At 42.2% G+C, this 13,234-nt stretch overlaps 1 protein-coding gene across 1 annotated transcript; it reads left to right on the top strand.

Moving 5' to 3' along the window:
* Positions 1-662: 662 nt before the first annotated feature.
* ARL14 (ARF like GTPase 14) lies at positions 663-1,241 on the top strand (the record flags this gene model as incomplete). Its single annotated transcript, XM_080696886.1, has 1 exon — positions 663-1,241. One exon carries the CDS (start codon positions 663-665, stop codon positions 1,239-1,241), a length of 579 nt encoding a protein of 192 aa, XP_080553012.1.
* Positions 1,242-13,234: the final 11,993 nt, after the last annotated feature.

Genomic DNA, 13,234 nt, shown 5'->3' with positions numbered 1-13,234 from the left:
AAGTATGTGTTTCAAACTCCCGGCTCTAAGCCTAGTTCCAGAAAAGTATAAATTCTCTGCCTGGAAGAATGTAAAGGTGATGCTCTCTGCCCTGGGGCTAACCTTTCCCACAGAGCCACCTGGACCTGGGGAGAGTGCTTAAGATACTGGTCAGGGAGGGGGAGATAAACTCGAGAATTTAAGCAGCCTGGTTACTGATTTACAATTAGGATAAGATATGTAGCCAATTAACTACAGAAGTCATACAAAAAGTTAAACAAAACATTTAAAGTTAAAACAAAATCTGCTTTCCTTCTGCTGTCAACCTGCTTGTGTGTCCGAACCTTTGATTTCTTCCAAATTTCAAGTATGTGAAAGGCTAAAGCTGCGGCATCAGCCAGGCAGGCCACTCCTGATCCTACTCACTCACCAGGAATGTCTCCTTTGAGGCTCTAAGACACTGGCGATTACTCACACCACGGAGTCCTCGGCATTGGCTGGAACTGCAAATAAAATACTGTTTGCTTGTGATCAGGTTGATAAGCCACCCTATAAACGTGCCTGGTGTTGGGTTGTAACATGAAGCATTCACTCTTCCTCTAAACGTTTTTATGTAAGACTCGGCAAGGATACACCATCTCTGGCCAGAAGAGAGGTCTTGAAAGAGGCAGCCTCCTCCTCAGATGGGCCAGTGGAGTTCTAAGAGCCGGAAGGGCAGGCAAGCCCACGTTCTTCTTCTGGGACTCGACTCGGCTGGGAAGTCTACTCTCCTTTACAAGCTGAAGTTTGCCAAGGCCATGATGACCATGCCAACGATAGGCTTCAATGTGGAGATGATTGAGTTGGAAAACAGCCTTCCGCTCACCGTCTGGGATGTCGGAGGTCAGGAGAAGATGAGAAGTGTTTGGAGCTGTTACTGTGAGAACACAGATGCGCTGGTGTACGTTGTGGACAGTACAGATGAAAAGCGGCTGGAAGTCTCCCGGAAGGAGTTTGAGCACATTTTGAAGAATGAACACATTAAAAATGTGCCCGTTGTCCTGTTGGCCAATAAACAAGACATGCCTGGAGCTCTGACTGCCGAGGACATTACCAGAAAGCTCCGGGTGAAGCAGCTCTGCAGTGACCGGAACTGGTATGTACAACCCTGCTGTGCCCTCACCGGCGAGGGGCTGGCTGAAGGATTCAGAAAGTTAACGGCATTTGTGAAAAGCCGTATCAAGTCAAGTGGAGATACTTTGGCACTCTTCAAGCAGAAGTGATGAGCCGAGAAGGGATAACCTCTAAAGACACTCAGGATGTTGAAACGGTCATTCTTCTTTCCCCTGTCAAATGGGAAAGGCAAGTTGGCTGGTGTTTCCTGAGATGTCATTTCACCTACATTCTGTTAAACCACCCTAGAAAATATTTATTCTTCACCGAGAACTTTAGCAAGCTCTATGGCAATATTTTCTTGAGAATGAACAGTTTATGGTATGTTGCATAATGTTGGGTGAGCCAGAATATTCATGTTGGGAACCGGATAAATTATCAATTTATTAACTTTACATGACTACTAGAACAAAGTTTAAATGAGCTGTCTGCCAGTAAAGTCAGAATTCTTTCAGATTGTTTCCTGCTCTTATGGGTGTGGAATTTCTACCGCGCTTCTACGTAATAGCTGAGTGGTGTGAAAAATGAACTTTATTTTTATGGAGAAGAAAAAAACTTGATGGTAACATTTTATATATTATTACCCAAATAAACCATCTTTTCTGAATTCCTGATAGCTTTTTGAAATTTGCTGGGAGCTTTCTCCTCCGTGTCTTAAACAATGAGCCTCAGGGGTTTACCCAGAGGCTGTGTTCTCTGGCAGGGAGCAGGAGTCTGATTTACAGTCCTGGGATTAGGGTAGTCCTTTAGAGTTTAAGGCATCATCAAAGCTCTAGCCTGCTGCTCCACAATCTGCTTCAGTGAATTCAATGTAATAGCCATTCTTGGGTTGGGAAAACATGTCCAGCTCATTGTACTGAACTATACTGATAACAGGAAATGGGCAGACTTTGCTCTCCAAGACCTTGCGACTCACTGGGGAGGCAGCAGACAGCTGGTAGTTAGACTGGGGCTCCAAGTACTGCATATTACTGCAGGAGAGGCTCTGACCAGGGAGACAGCAGGTGTTTCATGTAGGAGATGATGTCTAAGAGTTGAGGAAATCCCAGGAAGCTCTCATCACTTTGTAGACTCTCCAGAGGCATGGTGACAGGGGCAGGGAGGAGCAGGGGCAAAGGAATTCAAAATGGAACGAGAATTCCCGGCCAGGCTCTGGAGGCCCAGGGTACGAACACTTTCTCCCTGCCAAATGAAATGAGGTTCATTTGGGCTTGGAGCTGACCTCTGGCCTCCAAAGCAGGTCCTTGGACACACAGGAAGCTGAGCACGGTGGCACACACCTGTCATGGTAGCAACTCTGGAGGCAGAGGCAGGAGGAAGGAAAGTTCAGGGAAGCCTCCTCAATTTAGTGAGACCCCATCTCAAAGGGAAGAATAAAAGGGAGCCAGGAATCCCAACACTTGGGAGGCTGAGACAGAAGGATGCAGGTTTGAGGACAGCCTCAGAAACTTAGCAAGACTCTGTTCACCCCCCCCCCAAAAAAAATAATAATAATATAAAGGGCTGGGGGTGTTGCTTGGAGATAGAATGCCTCCTAGGTTCAATCTCCAGTATTTTCCCAAATGCAGGGCCTGGGGATCTGGGGATGTAGCTCAGTAGTATAGCACCCCTGGGTTCAGTCCTCAGCACTGAAAAACAAAACAAAATACACAGACAGAAAGGAGGGTACTGGCCAATCCCTGGATCCTTTTATGTTTTGGGATTTTTTCCCCCCTCTCCTCTTTTTTTCAGTAAAGATCTAAATACTTGCCGAGTATGGTGGCGCATGCTGTAATCTCAGCATTTGGGAGGCTGAGACAGAAGGATTGCGGTTCCTGGACAGCCTCAGCTATTTAGCGAAGCCCTTTGCAACTCAGTGAGACCCTGTTTTAAAATAAAGAATAGCCGGGTATGGTGGCACACACTTGTAATACCTGTGTTTGGGAGGCTGAGATAGGAGGATCACACAGGTTTGAAGCCAGCCTCAGTTACTTAGTAAAACTCTTAGCAACTTAGTGAGACCCTGTTTCCAAATAAAGTATAAAATAGGTCTGGGACACTGTGAGGATAACTAACTCTGAGGAGAGGGAAAAAAAAAAAAAAAGGTCTGGGAGTGTAATCCGGAGGTAGAGAAACCTCTTGTTTCCACCCCCAGTACCACACACACACACACACACACACTAAAATAAAATAATAGAACTGAGGATGTAGCTCAGAGGTAGAAAGGCCCTGGGTTTCAGCCCCAGTACCACAAGACAAAAGCAAAACCAAAAACAAATCCGATCACTTCCTTCTGCGCTGCATGGCATAATCCAAATAATAATGAAGATACATTCTACACAACTCACAATGGTATGCCAGGCATTGCACTAAGAGGTTTCATACATCTTCAATATTTCTTTGAGAAAAATAGCCATTATTTTTTATTTATTCATTTATTTTTCTTTTGTGGTACTGGGGATGGAACCCAGGGGCATTCATCCTCTGAGCTACACCCTTTGAAACAGGGTCTCACTGAGTTGCAAAGGGCCTCACTAAGTAGCTGAGGTTGTCCGTGAATTCGATCTTCCTGTCTCAGCCTCCTGAATACAGGAATTACAAGTATGTTCCACCAAGTCCGACTAAAAATAGCCATTATTATCTCACATTTTTTGTGTGGTAGAAGGAATTAAATCCAGGAGCATTCTATCTCCAAATTACACCCCCAGCCTTATAACCTCAGTCTTATTATATTTTTATTTTAAAACAGGATCTTTCTAGGTTGATGAGATTCTCACTACTTGCTGAAGCTATTCTTAAACCAGTGATCCTCTTGTCTCAGCCTCCCAAGTACTAGGATTACAGGTGTGTGCCACCACATTCATAGGTGAGGATTGAGAATAAACAAGGTTAAACCACAATGACTGTCAAAAACATCTTGGTATTTTAACAGGATTAGAAGAGCCAAGATTTAAACTTACGTGTGGCTAACACCAAGGCTTGTGCTGTTAATTGCCATAATATTGTTTTATGATCTCTGTCTTCAATGAGCTTCTAAAACACAAGAATAAATTCATGGCTGGTGGTGTAGCTCTGTGGTAAGACACTCATTCTAGCATGCATGAGGCCCTGGATTCCATCCCTGCACTAAAATCCAGGCCAAAATATATTATTTTGATACTAAGAAATTTCTTAGAAAAAATAATCCAGCCAACCATGGTGGCCAGTACCTGGTAACTTAGTAAGATCCTGTTTCAAACTAAAATAAAGTAATAAATCTGGGGATATAGCTCAAAGGTTAAAAAAAAAAAAAAGCCAGATAGGTAAAAAAGCCAGACAAATTAAATGCAATAACAGAAAAAACAAACATGCTGAAAAAATTGTGGCAACAAGAGTTTCTGATTCCAGGACAATCTCAGGGGGTGGCAATGTTAAATGTTTATACTAAGAGTTTACCTGAGTTTCACAAAATGGTTAAGAACCTCAAATATATTTTTTTTTTCTTTTGCGATACTGGGGATTGAACTCAGGGCATTTTACATCTTAGCTACATCTCCAGCCCAATTTCATTCTTTTTCTTGAAACAAGATCTCACTAAGTTTCAGAGAGCCTCACTAAGTAGCTGAGGCTGACTGCCAAGCCAGATCCTCCTGTCCCAGCCTCCCAAGTATCAGGATTACATGCGTGTGCCACAATGCCCCTCTCAAATACATATTTTTATTTTCCCTTACAATTTCCTTGTTTGTATTTAACTGAATCTTCTTAGTAATCTTAAAATTAGGAGTCCCTAATTTTCTTCTATAGAAAATATCTCCTGATACTTTGAGGATTTTTGTAATCTAAATTGTAAAGCACCGTGTGGCCCAGTCCTGGCTTGATACCAAATTCAAATAAAACAGTCTAAAAATATATGGAAAATATTGGAAGTCCATGGGTGTGTTTGTCCTGTTTTGTTGTTTATTTGTTTTTTGTTTTGTTTTGTTTTGTTTTTGCACTGTGGGGGATTGAACCTAGGAGCATTCTACCTCTGAGCTACACTCCTCAGCCCTATTTTCTGCTTTTTACTATTAATTAATTAATTAATTAATTTAGTGGCACTGGGGTTCCTGGAAACTGTTCTACCTCCGGGCTACACTCCCAGACCTATTTTATATTTTTTATTTGGAAACAGGGTCTCTGAAGCCAGAGAGGCTGGCTTCGAACCTGTGCGATCCTCCTGTCTCTGCCTCCTAAGCGCGGGGATTACAAGCGTGCGCCACCGCTCCCGGCTCTGCTTTTTATTTTGAAACAGAGTTTTGCTAGGTTGATGAGTCTCAGTACTTGCTGGTGCTGGGTGTGAACCTGTGATCTTCCTGTCTCAGCCTCTGAAGTACTAGGATTACAGGCGTGTACCTCCACGCCTGGCTTCAGAAGCACTTACTGTATAGCAAAATTTATGAAGTAAGATTTTTACTATCATTTCAAAATCTCTCCCAAAACTGTAGCTATTTCTCAAAATCTCTGCTAATATTTTCCCAGAAACTTGTATACTGTCATGCTTTTCCCCTGGGGTCAGTTCTATATTCTTTCTTTTAAGTTCTGTGTTTACTTTTTCTTTTCTTTTTTTTTTTTTTTTTGGTGGTACTAGGGATGGAAACTAGGAGTATTCTACATCTGGGCTATATCCTAGATGTGTTTTATTTTTTATTTGTTAACAGGGTCTAAGCTGCTGAGAGCCTAAGTTGCTGAGGCTGGCTGGGAACCCGCGATACGCGCTCTCGACTTCCCAAGTACTGGGATTACCAGCCTGTGCTACACCAGCTGTGCTTTCTGTTTGATGTTAATTTCACCACTCTTGACTTTCTTTGACATTTTCTGCCTACTCTCCTTAAGCATGTTCCTCTCTGCCCTTCAACACATGTGAGCGTGTGGATAAACATACACATACCCTGTAGACTCTTTACCCCGAAACTCTGATACACTAATAAAGCCTGATATTGAAGAAAGAGACAAACAGAAGTTAGACAATAGCAAATAATCCTTAGGAGATAAGAGAAATGAGGCTGTCAATATTGATACCTTGATATTTATTATCATGCACTATGTATATACATATACATGCACATATTTTATTATACATATATATATATTTTTTTTCTTTTTCCTTTTTGGTACTGAGGATTGAACTCAGGGAAATTTTACTTCCCAGCAATATCCCCAGCTTCTTTTGTTTGTTTTTTGAAACAGAATCTTGCTAAGTTGCTAAGGGTCTCACTAAATTGCTAAAGATGGCCTCAAACCTGCAATCCTCCCCTATCTTAGCATCCCAGGTGTCTGGCTTATTATCATAATTTTACTTTATCTTATTTTATTGTGGTGCTGGAGGCTGAATTCGGGTCCTCACCCATGCTAGGCTAGTGCTTTACCACTGAGTGACAACCCTAGACCATTGCTTTATTTATTTATTTATTTATTTATTCATTCATTCATTCATTTATTCATTTGGTTAGTTAGCTGGTATTTGGCAATTAACCCAGGAGTATTCTACCTCTGAGATAGACTCCCAGCCCTATTTTAATTAACTTTTTTTTTTCGGGTCTGGGGATGGAACCCAGAGGCATTTAACTTCTGAGCTACACCCCCTGCCCTATTTTTTATTCTTTTTTTGAAACAGGGTTTTACTAAGTTGCAGAGAGCCTCACTAAGTAGCTGAGGCTGACCATAAACCACGATCCTCCAGTCTCAGCCTCCCGAATGCTGGGATTACAAGCGTGCACCACCACGCCCAGCTCCTATTTTAATTTTTAATTTGAAACAGGGTCTCCCTAAATTGCTCAGACTGTCCTGGAACCTGTGATCCTCCTGTCTCAGCTTCCCAAATACTGGGATTACAAGTGTGTGTCACTATACCCAGTTCTTAAATTTATTTATTTTGATACTGGAGACTGAACCCAGGGGCATTTTATCTAAAAAACACACCCCAGTCCTTTTCATTTTAATAAAAAATAGGGCTGGGGTGTAGCTCAGAGGTAGAATGTTCCTGGGTTCTGTCCTCAGTAACACACACACACACACACACACACACACACACACACACAAAGTTAATTTGTAAATTTTGGGGTAGGAGCATACTGGGGATTAAACTGAGAGGCATTCTACATCTTTTTTTTTGGGGGGGGTATGTAACAGAGATCGAACCCAGAAGAATTCTACCTCCAAGTTATACCCTAAGCCTTATTTTTTATCTTAGTTTTAAACAGGAGCTCACTAAGTTGATGAGAGTATCACTACTTGCTTAGGCTGTCCTCAAACCTGCAATCCTCCTGTCTCAGCCTCCCAAGGATAGGTATCACAGGTGTGCACCACTATGCCCGTTGAGGCATTCTACCTCTGAGCTACCCCCCAGACCTATTTATTATTTTTCAGTACTGAGGTTGGAACTCAGGGGCATTCTACCTCCAAGCTACACCCTGGCCCTATTTTTTATTCCTTATTTATTTATTTAGGTACTGGGGATGGAACCTAGGCGCATTCTACCTCCAAGCTACACCCCCAGTCCTATTTTCTATTCTTTATTTTGAAACAGGGTCTCACTGAGTTGCAAAGGGTCTCACTAAGTAGCTGAGGCTGGACGCGAACCGAGATCCTCCTGTCTCAGCCTCCCACATGCTGGATTACAAACGCGCAGCACCATGCCCAGCTCTTATTTTGATTTTGAAACAGGGTCTCTCTAAGTTGCTGAAGCTGGCCTTGAACCTGTTGATCTGCCTGTCATAGCCTCTCTAGTACTGGGATTATAGGTATGCACCACTGTGACTGACTTAAAAATTGTAAATATTTCTGAAGTCATACAGTATGTATACATTGTGGAATGGCTAGATTGAGCTAATTAACATATGTATTACCTCACCATTTTTGTAGTGAGAACACTTAAAAATCTACTCTTAGAGCCGGGTGTGCTGGCGCACACTTGTAATCCCAGTGCTTGGGAGGCTGAGACAGGAGGATAGCACAGGTTCGAAGCCAGACTCAGCTACCTAGGCTGTCAGCAACTCAGTGAGACCCTGTTTCCAAGTAAAGTATAAAATAGGTCTGGGAGTATAGCCCAGAGGTAGAAAAGCCCCTGGGTCCCACCCCCAGTACCACCAAAAAAAAAAAAAAAAACCCAAAAAACTACTCTCAGTGATTTTTAAGTTGCATTGCTATAACCTATAGTTGCCTTCTCTTAAACATATTCCTCTTATCTCCCCCCCTGTGGAGGAGAATTTGACAAAAATCTAAAAAAGCTTCAATGATGTTTGCCTTTTCCTCTAACACTCTTACTTGTAGCTATGTTCCTGGAGGTTCACTGCCACTGACTCAAGCAACATATGTGAAAGTTTACACAACACGTGTGAGGTTATTGCATAATAATCTGTAATTGCGAAATACTGGAAATAACCTAAATGCTCCTCCACAGAAAACTAGTTTTTCTGTGTGTTGGGGGAAGGGAGGTACTGGGGATGGAAACCAGAGGCTACCTACAGGCTACACCCCTAGTCCAATTTTTTATTCTTTTTTATATTTATTTATTTATTTATTTATTTATTTATTTATTTATTTATTGGTGGTATTGGGGATGCAAGCCAAGGGCATTCTACCTCTTAGCTGCAATACCAGCCCTATTTTTTTTATTCTTTATTTTGAAACTGGGTCTTACTGAGTTGCAAAGGGCCTCATTAAGTATCTGAGGCTTTCTGTGAACTGCGATCATCCTGTCTCAGGCTCCCAAATATTGGTATTACACGTGTCTGCTGCTAGGCCAAGCTTTATTCTTTATTTTGAAAAAGGGTCTAAGTTTCTGAGGGGCTAAATAAGTATCTGAGGCTGGCTGCAAACCTGTAATCCTCCTGTCTCAACATCCTAAATGCTGGGATTACAAATGTGGGCCATCATGCCTGGCTAGGAGACTATATTTTATTTATTGTTTATTGTTGTTATTATTATTATTATTATTATTATTATTAATTATGGTACTGGGGATGGAACCCAGAGGACATTCTACCTTCCAGCTACTCCCCAGCCCTATTTTTTTTATTCTTTATTTTGAAACAGGATCTCATTGAGATGGAGAGGGCCTCACTAAATAGCTGAGGCTGTTGGAGAACCATGATCCTCCTGTCTCAGCCTCCCAAATGCTGGGATTACAAGCATCTGCCACCATGTCCGGTTTTATTTTCTCTTTCTTTCTTTCTTTCTTTCTTTCTTTCTTTCTTTCTTTCTTTCTTTCTTTTTTTGCAGTACTCAGGAAGGAACCCAGGTGTGTTCTACTTCTGAGTTACACCTCCTATTTTTTTTTTAAATTTTGAAACAGGGTTTCAATGAGTTGCAAAGAGCCTCACTAAGTAGTAGCTGAGGCTGTCCTTGAACTGTGATCTTCCTGTCTCAGCCTCCCAAATGCTGAGATTACAAGTGGTTGCCACCATGCCCGGCTTTTATTCTTTATTTTGAAAAAGGGTCTCGCTAAGTTGCAGAGGGGCTCATTAAGTATCTGAGGCTGTCTGTGAACCTGTAATCCTCCTGTCTCGGCCGCCCAAATGCTGAGTTTACAAGCGTGGGCCACCACGACCAGCTAGGAGACTATTTTATTTTTTAAAAAAGGTTTATTCCGGGCCAGGCATGGTGGCGCACACTTGTAATCTCCCCGCTTGGGAGGCGGAGATAGGAGGATCACTCATGTTTGAAGCCAGCCTTACTGGCTTAAGAGACCCTGTTTCCAAATTTAAAAAAATATATAAAAATAGGTCTGGGAGTGTAGCCTGGAGGTAGAAGAGTTTCTAGGAATCCCAGTACCACCACCATACACACAAAAAAGGTTTATTCCCAGAGTGAAATATCATCATCCAAAAGATAAATGCGATATGTCTAAGTCTGGGCATGGTGGTACATGCTTGTAATCCCAGCATTCAGGAGGCTGAGATCAGAGGACTGCAGTTTGCAGACAGCCTCAGCTACTTAGTGAGGCCCTCACAACTTAGTGAAATCCTGTTTCAAAATAAAGAATAAAAAATAGGGCAGGGGGTGTAGCTTGGAGGTCAAATGCCCCTGGGTTCTATCCCCAGACCCCACAAAAAAAAAAAAAAAAGAAAGAAAAAAGAAAGGAGATATGTCTAGGGGAACTAAAAGAGTCAAGAAGCAATGCTACACAGCAACAATGAGGAAACCTAAAGCCCAGATCTTGGTTTCTTAGTATCGTTCTCCACCTAAAGAAATCAGAATGTCTTAACGAATTCACAGTTCAGATATGGGACAGGTAGAGTAGACGGTAAGCCTGAAATATTTTTGTGCCAGAAAGCAAAGACTGATGGCGACAGGCCAAAAGGTTGCAGGGGCAGCTAAAAGGAATGCCCCTCCAGCCAAATCTGAAATCTGAGCATTTAGAAATAAAGAGCCAGGCTTAGTGGTACCTGTTCGTAATCTCAGTACTTGAGAGGCTAAGACAAGGAGGATCGCAGGTTCTAGGCCAGCCTCAGCAACTAGCAAGATTTTTCAGCAATTTAGGACACCTTACTTTGAAATAAAAAGGGCTGGAGGTGTAGCACTGAGATAGAATAGTCCTGAGCTCAATTTTTAATACTAGAACAAAACAAAACAGAACAACAACAAAAAAATCAAACGAACAAAAACCCTCACAAGGTAGCTTTTTGAAATATCTCTTTTTTTTTTTTTTTTTTTTTTTGGTGCTGGGGGTGGAACCCAGGGGCTTTCTACCTCCCGGCTATATTCCCAGACCTATTTTATATTTTTTATTTGGAAACAGGGTCTCACTAAGTTTCTTAGAGCCTCACTAAGTAGCTGAGACTGGCTTCGAACCTGTGCGTTCCTCCTGTCTCAGCCTCCCAAGCACGGGGATTACAAGCGTGCGCCACCACGCCCAGCTTTGAAAAAATCTTTCAAAAGCCAGGGTGGTGGTACACGCTTATAATCCCATATTTGGGAAGCTGAGACAGGAGGATCGCAGGTTTGCAGCCAGCCTCAGCTAGCTACTTAGTGAGGCCCTTGCAACTTAGTGAGACCCTGTTTCAAAATAAAGAATAAAAAATCAGAAGCTGGGCATGGTGGTGCATGCTTGTAATCCAGCATTTGTGAGGCTGAGACAGGAGGATCGTGGTTTGTGGACTGCCTCAGCTACTTAGGCCCTTTCCAACTCAGTGAGACCCTGTTTCAAAATAAAGAATAAAACATAGGGCTGGGGGTGTAGTTCAGAAGTAGAATGACCCTGGGTTCCATCCCCAGTACGGAAAAAAAAAGAAAGAAAGAAAAGAAAGAAAGAAAGAAAGAAAGAAAGAAAGAAAGAAAGAAAGAAAGAAAGAAAGAAAAAAGAATAGAGAAAAAATCAAACTGGAGGTGTAGCTCAGAGGCAGAATGTCACTGGGTTCCACCCCCAGCACCACAGGAAAAAACAAAAAGCATCTTTCAGTTCTATAATCTAAGGTTAACAGACTTTGAAATAAAAAACTTAATCAGAAGATAAAGGGAAAGCTATGAAATCCTTACTTTGTTTTGTTTTTTCTTTTCCTCTAAAGCTGAACACCACCATTTACCAGTCTGTATAAGGCAGATACCATCACCTTGAATTTTTTTCAGCTTTTGTCATGGGGCCACAAAATATATTGGAACTGCTTGATAAAGGGAGCCTTCTCATAAACAAAGTCAAAAAACAAATGTCAAGCTAAGAGTTAATACTGCAGCTTATATAATAGATACAATACTGTATTGTTTATATATTGTCAAAACATAAGAGAAAGAGATCTTGTTTTGTCTATTAAACCTAATAAATTATCCCATCTCCAGCCTAGAGCATGGATTTTCTGAGCAAAGCCAAACCTCACAGCATCTCAATTTCTAAGCGATCAGACAGGAGGGAAAAGTCTCAAATAGCTGAGGCACACCTGTGATCCCAGTGCTTGGGAGGCTGAGATGGGAGAATCGCAGTTTCTAGGCTAGCCCCAGCAACTTAGCAAGACCCTGCTTTGTTTTTGTTGTTGTTGTTGTTTGCAGTACTGGGAATGGAACCGAGCTATACTCCCAGCCTTATTATTTATTGTTTATTTTGAAACGGGGTCTCACTGAGTTGCAGTGATTAATTAGTCACTAATTAGCTGAGTCTGTCCGCAAACCGCAATCCTCCTGTCTCAGTCTCCCAAATGCTGGGATGATAAGCATGTGCCATCACGCTCAGCCAACCCTGTTTTAAAAATAAGTAGAACTGGGCATGTTGGTGCACACTTGTAATTCTAGCATTTGGGAGACTGAGACAGGAGGATCGCAGTTCGCGGACAGCCTCAGCTAATTTTTGAGGCCCTTTACACTTCAGTGAGACCCTGTTTCAAAATAAAGAATAAAAGCCAGGTGTGGTGGTGCATGCTTGTAATCCCAGCACTTGGGAGGGTGAGACAGGAGGATCACACAGGTTCGAAGCCATCCTTAGCTACTTAGTGAAGCTCTCAGCAACTTAGTGAGACCCTGTTTCCAAATAAATATATAAAATAGGTCTGGGAGTGTAGCCCGGAAGTAGAAAGACCTTGGCTTCCATCCCAGTACCACCAAACCAAACCAAACCAAACAAAAAACAATAAAAAACAGGGCTGGGGATGTCACTCGGTGGCAGAATGCCCCTAGATTTAATCCCCAGTACTGTAAAAAAAAAAAAAAAAAAAAAAAAAAAAAAAGGTTAAACAAATGCTCAGTTCTTTTTTTTTTTTTTTTTTTTTTGGTGGTACTGGGGTTCCTGGAAGCCCTTCTACCTCGGGGCTACACTTCCAGACCTATTTTTACATTTTCATTTTGGAAACAGGGTCTCCTAAGCCAGCGCACAGCTGGCTTCGAACCTGGGCGATCCTCCTGTCTCTGCCTCCCAAGCGCGGGGATTACAAGCGTGCGCCACCACGCCCGGCACAAATGCTCAGTTCTTAATAGTAGACAGAAAATAAAAAGGAAACTAGTGCCAGGCGTGGTGGCGCACGCTTGCAATCCCCATGCTTGGGAGGCAGAGACAGGAAGATTGTGCAGGTAAGAAGCCAGCCTCACTGGCTTAAGAGAACCTGTTTCCAAATAAAAATATAAAAATAGGTCTAGGAGTGTAGCCCAGAGGTAGAAGGGTTTCCAGGAACCCCAGTACCACCAA

Source organism: Muscardinus avellanarius (assembly GCF_963383645.1).
Source record: "Muscardinus avellanarius genome assembly, chromosome: 5".
NCBI lineage: Eukaryota > Metazoa > Chordata > Mammalia > Rodentia > Gliridae > Muscardinus > Muscardinus avellanarius.
Note: the sequence above shows the minus strand (reverse complement) of the source record. Positions and strands in the feature narration are given on the sequence as shown.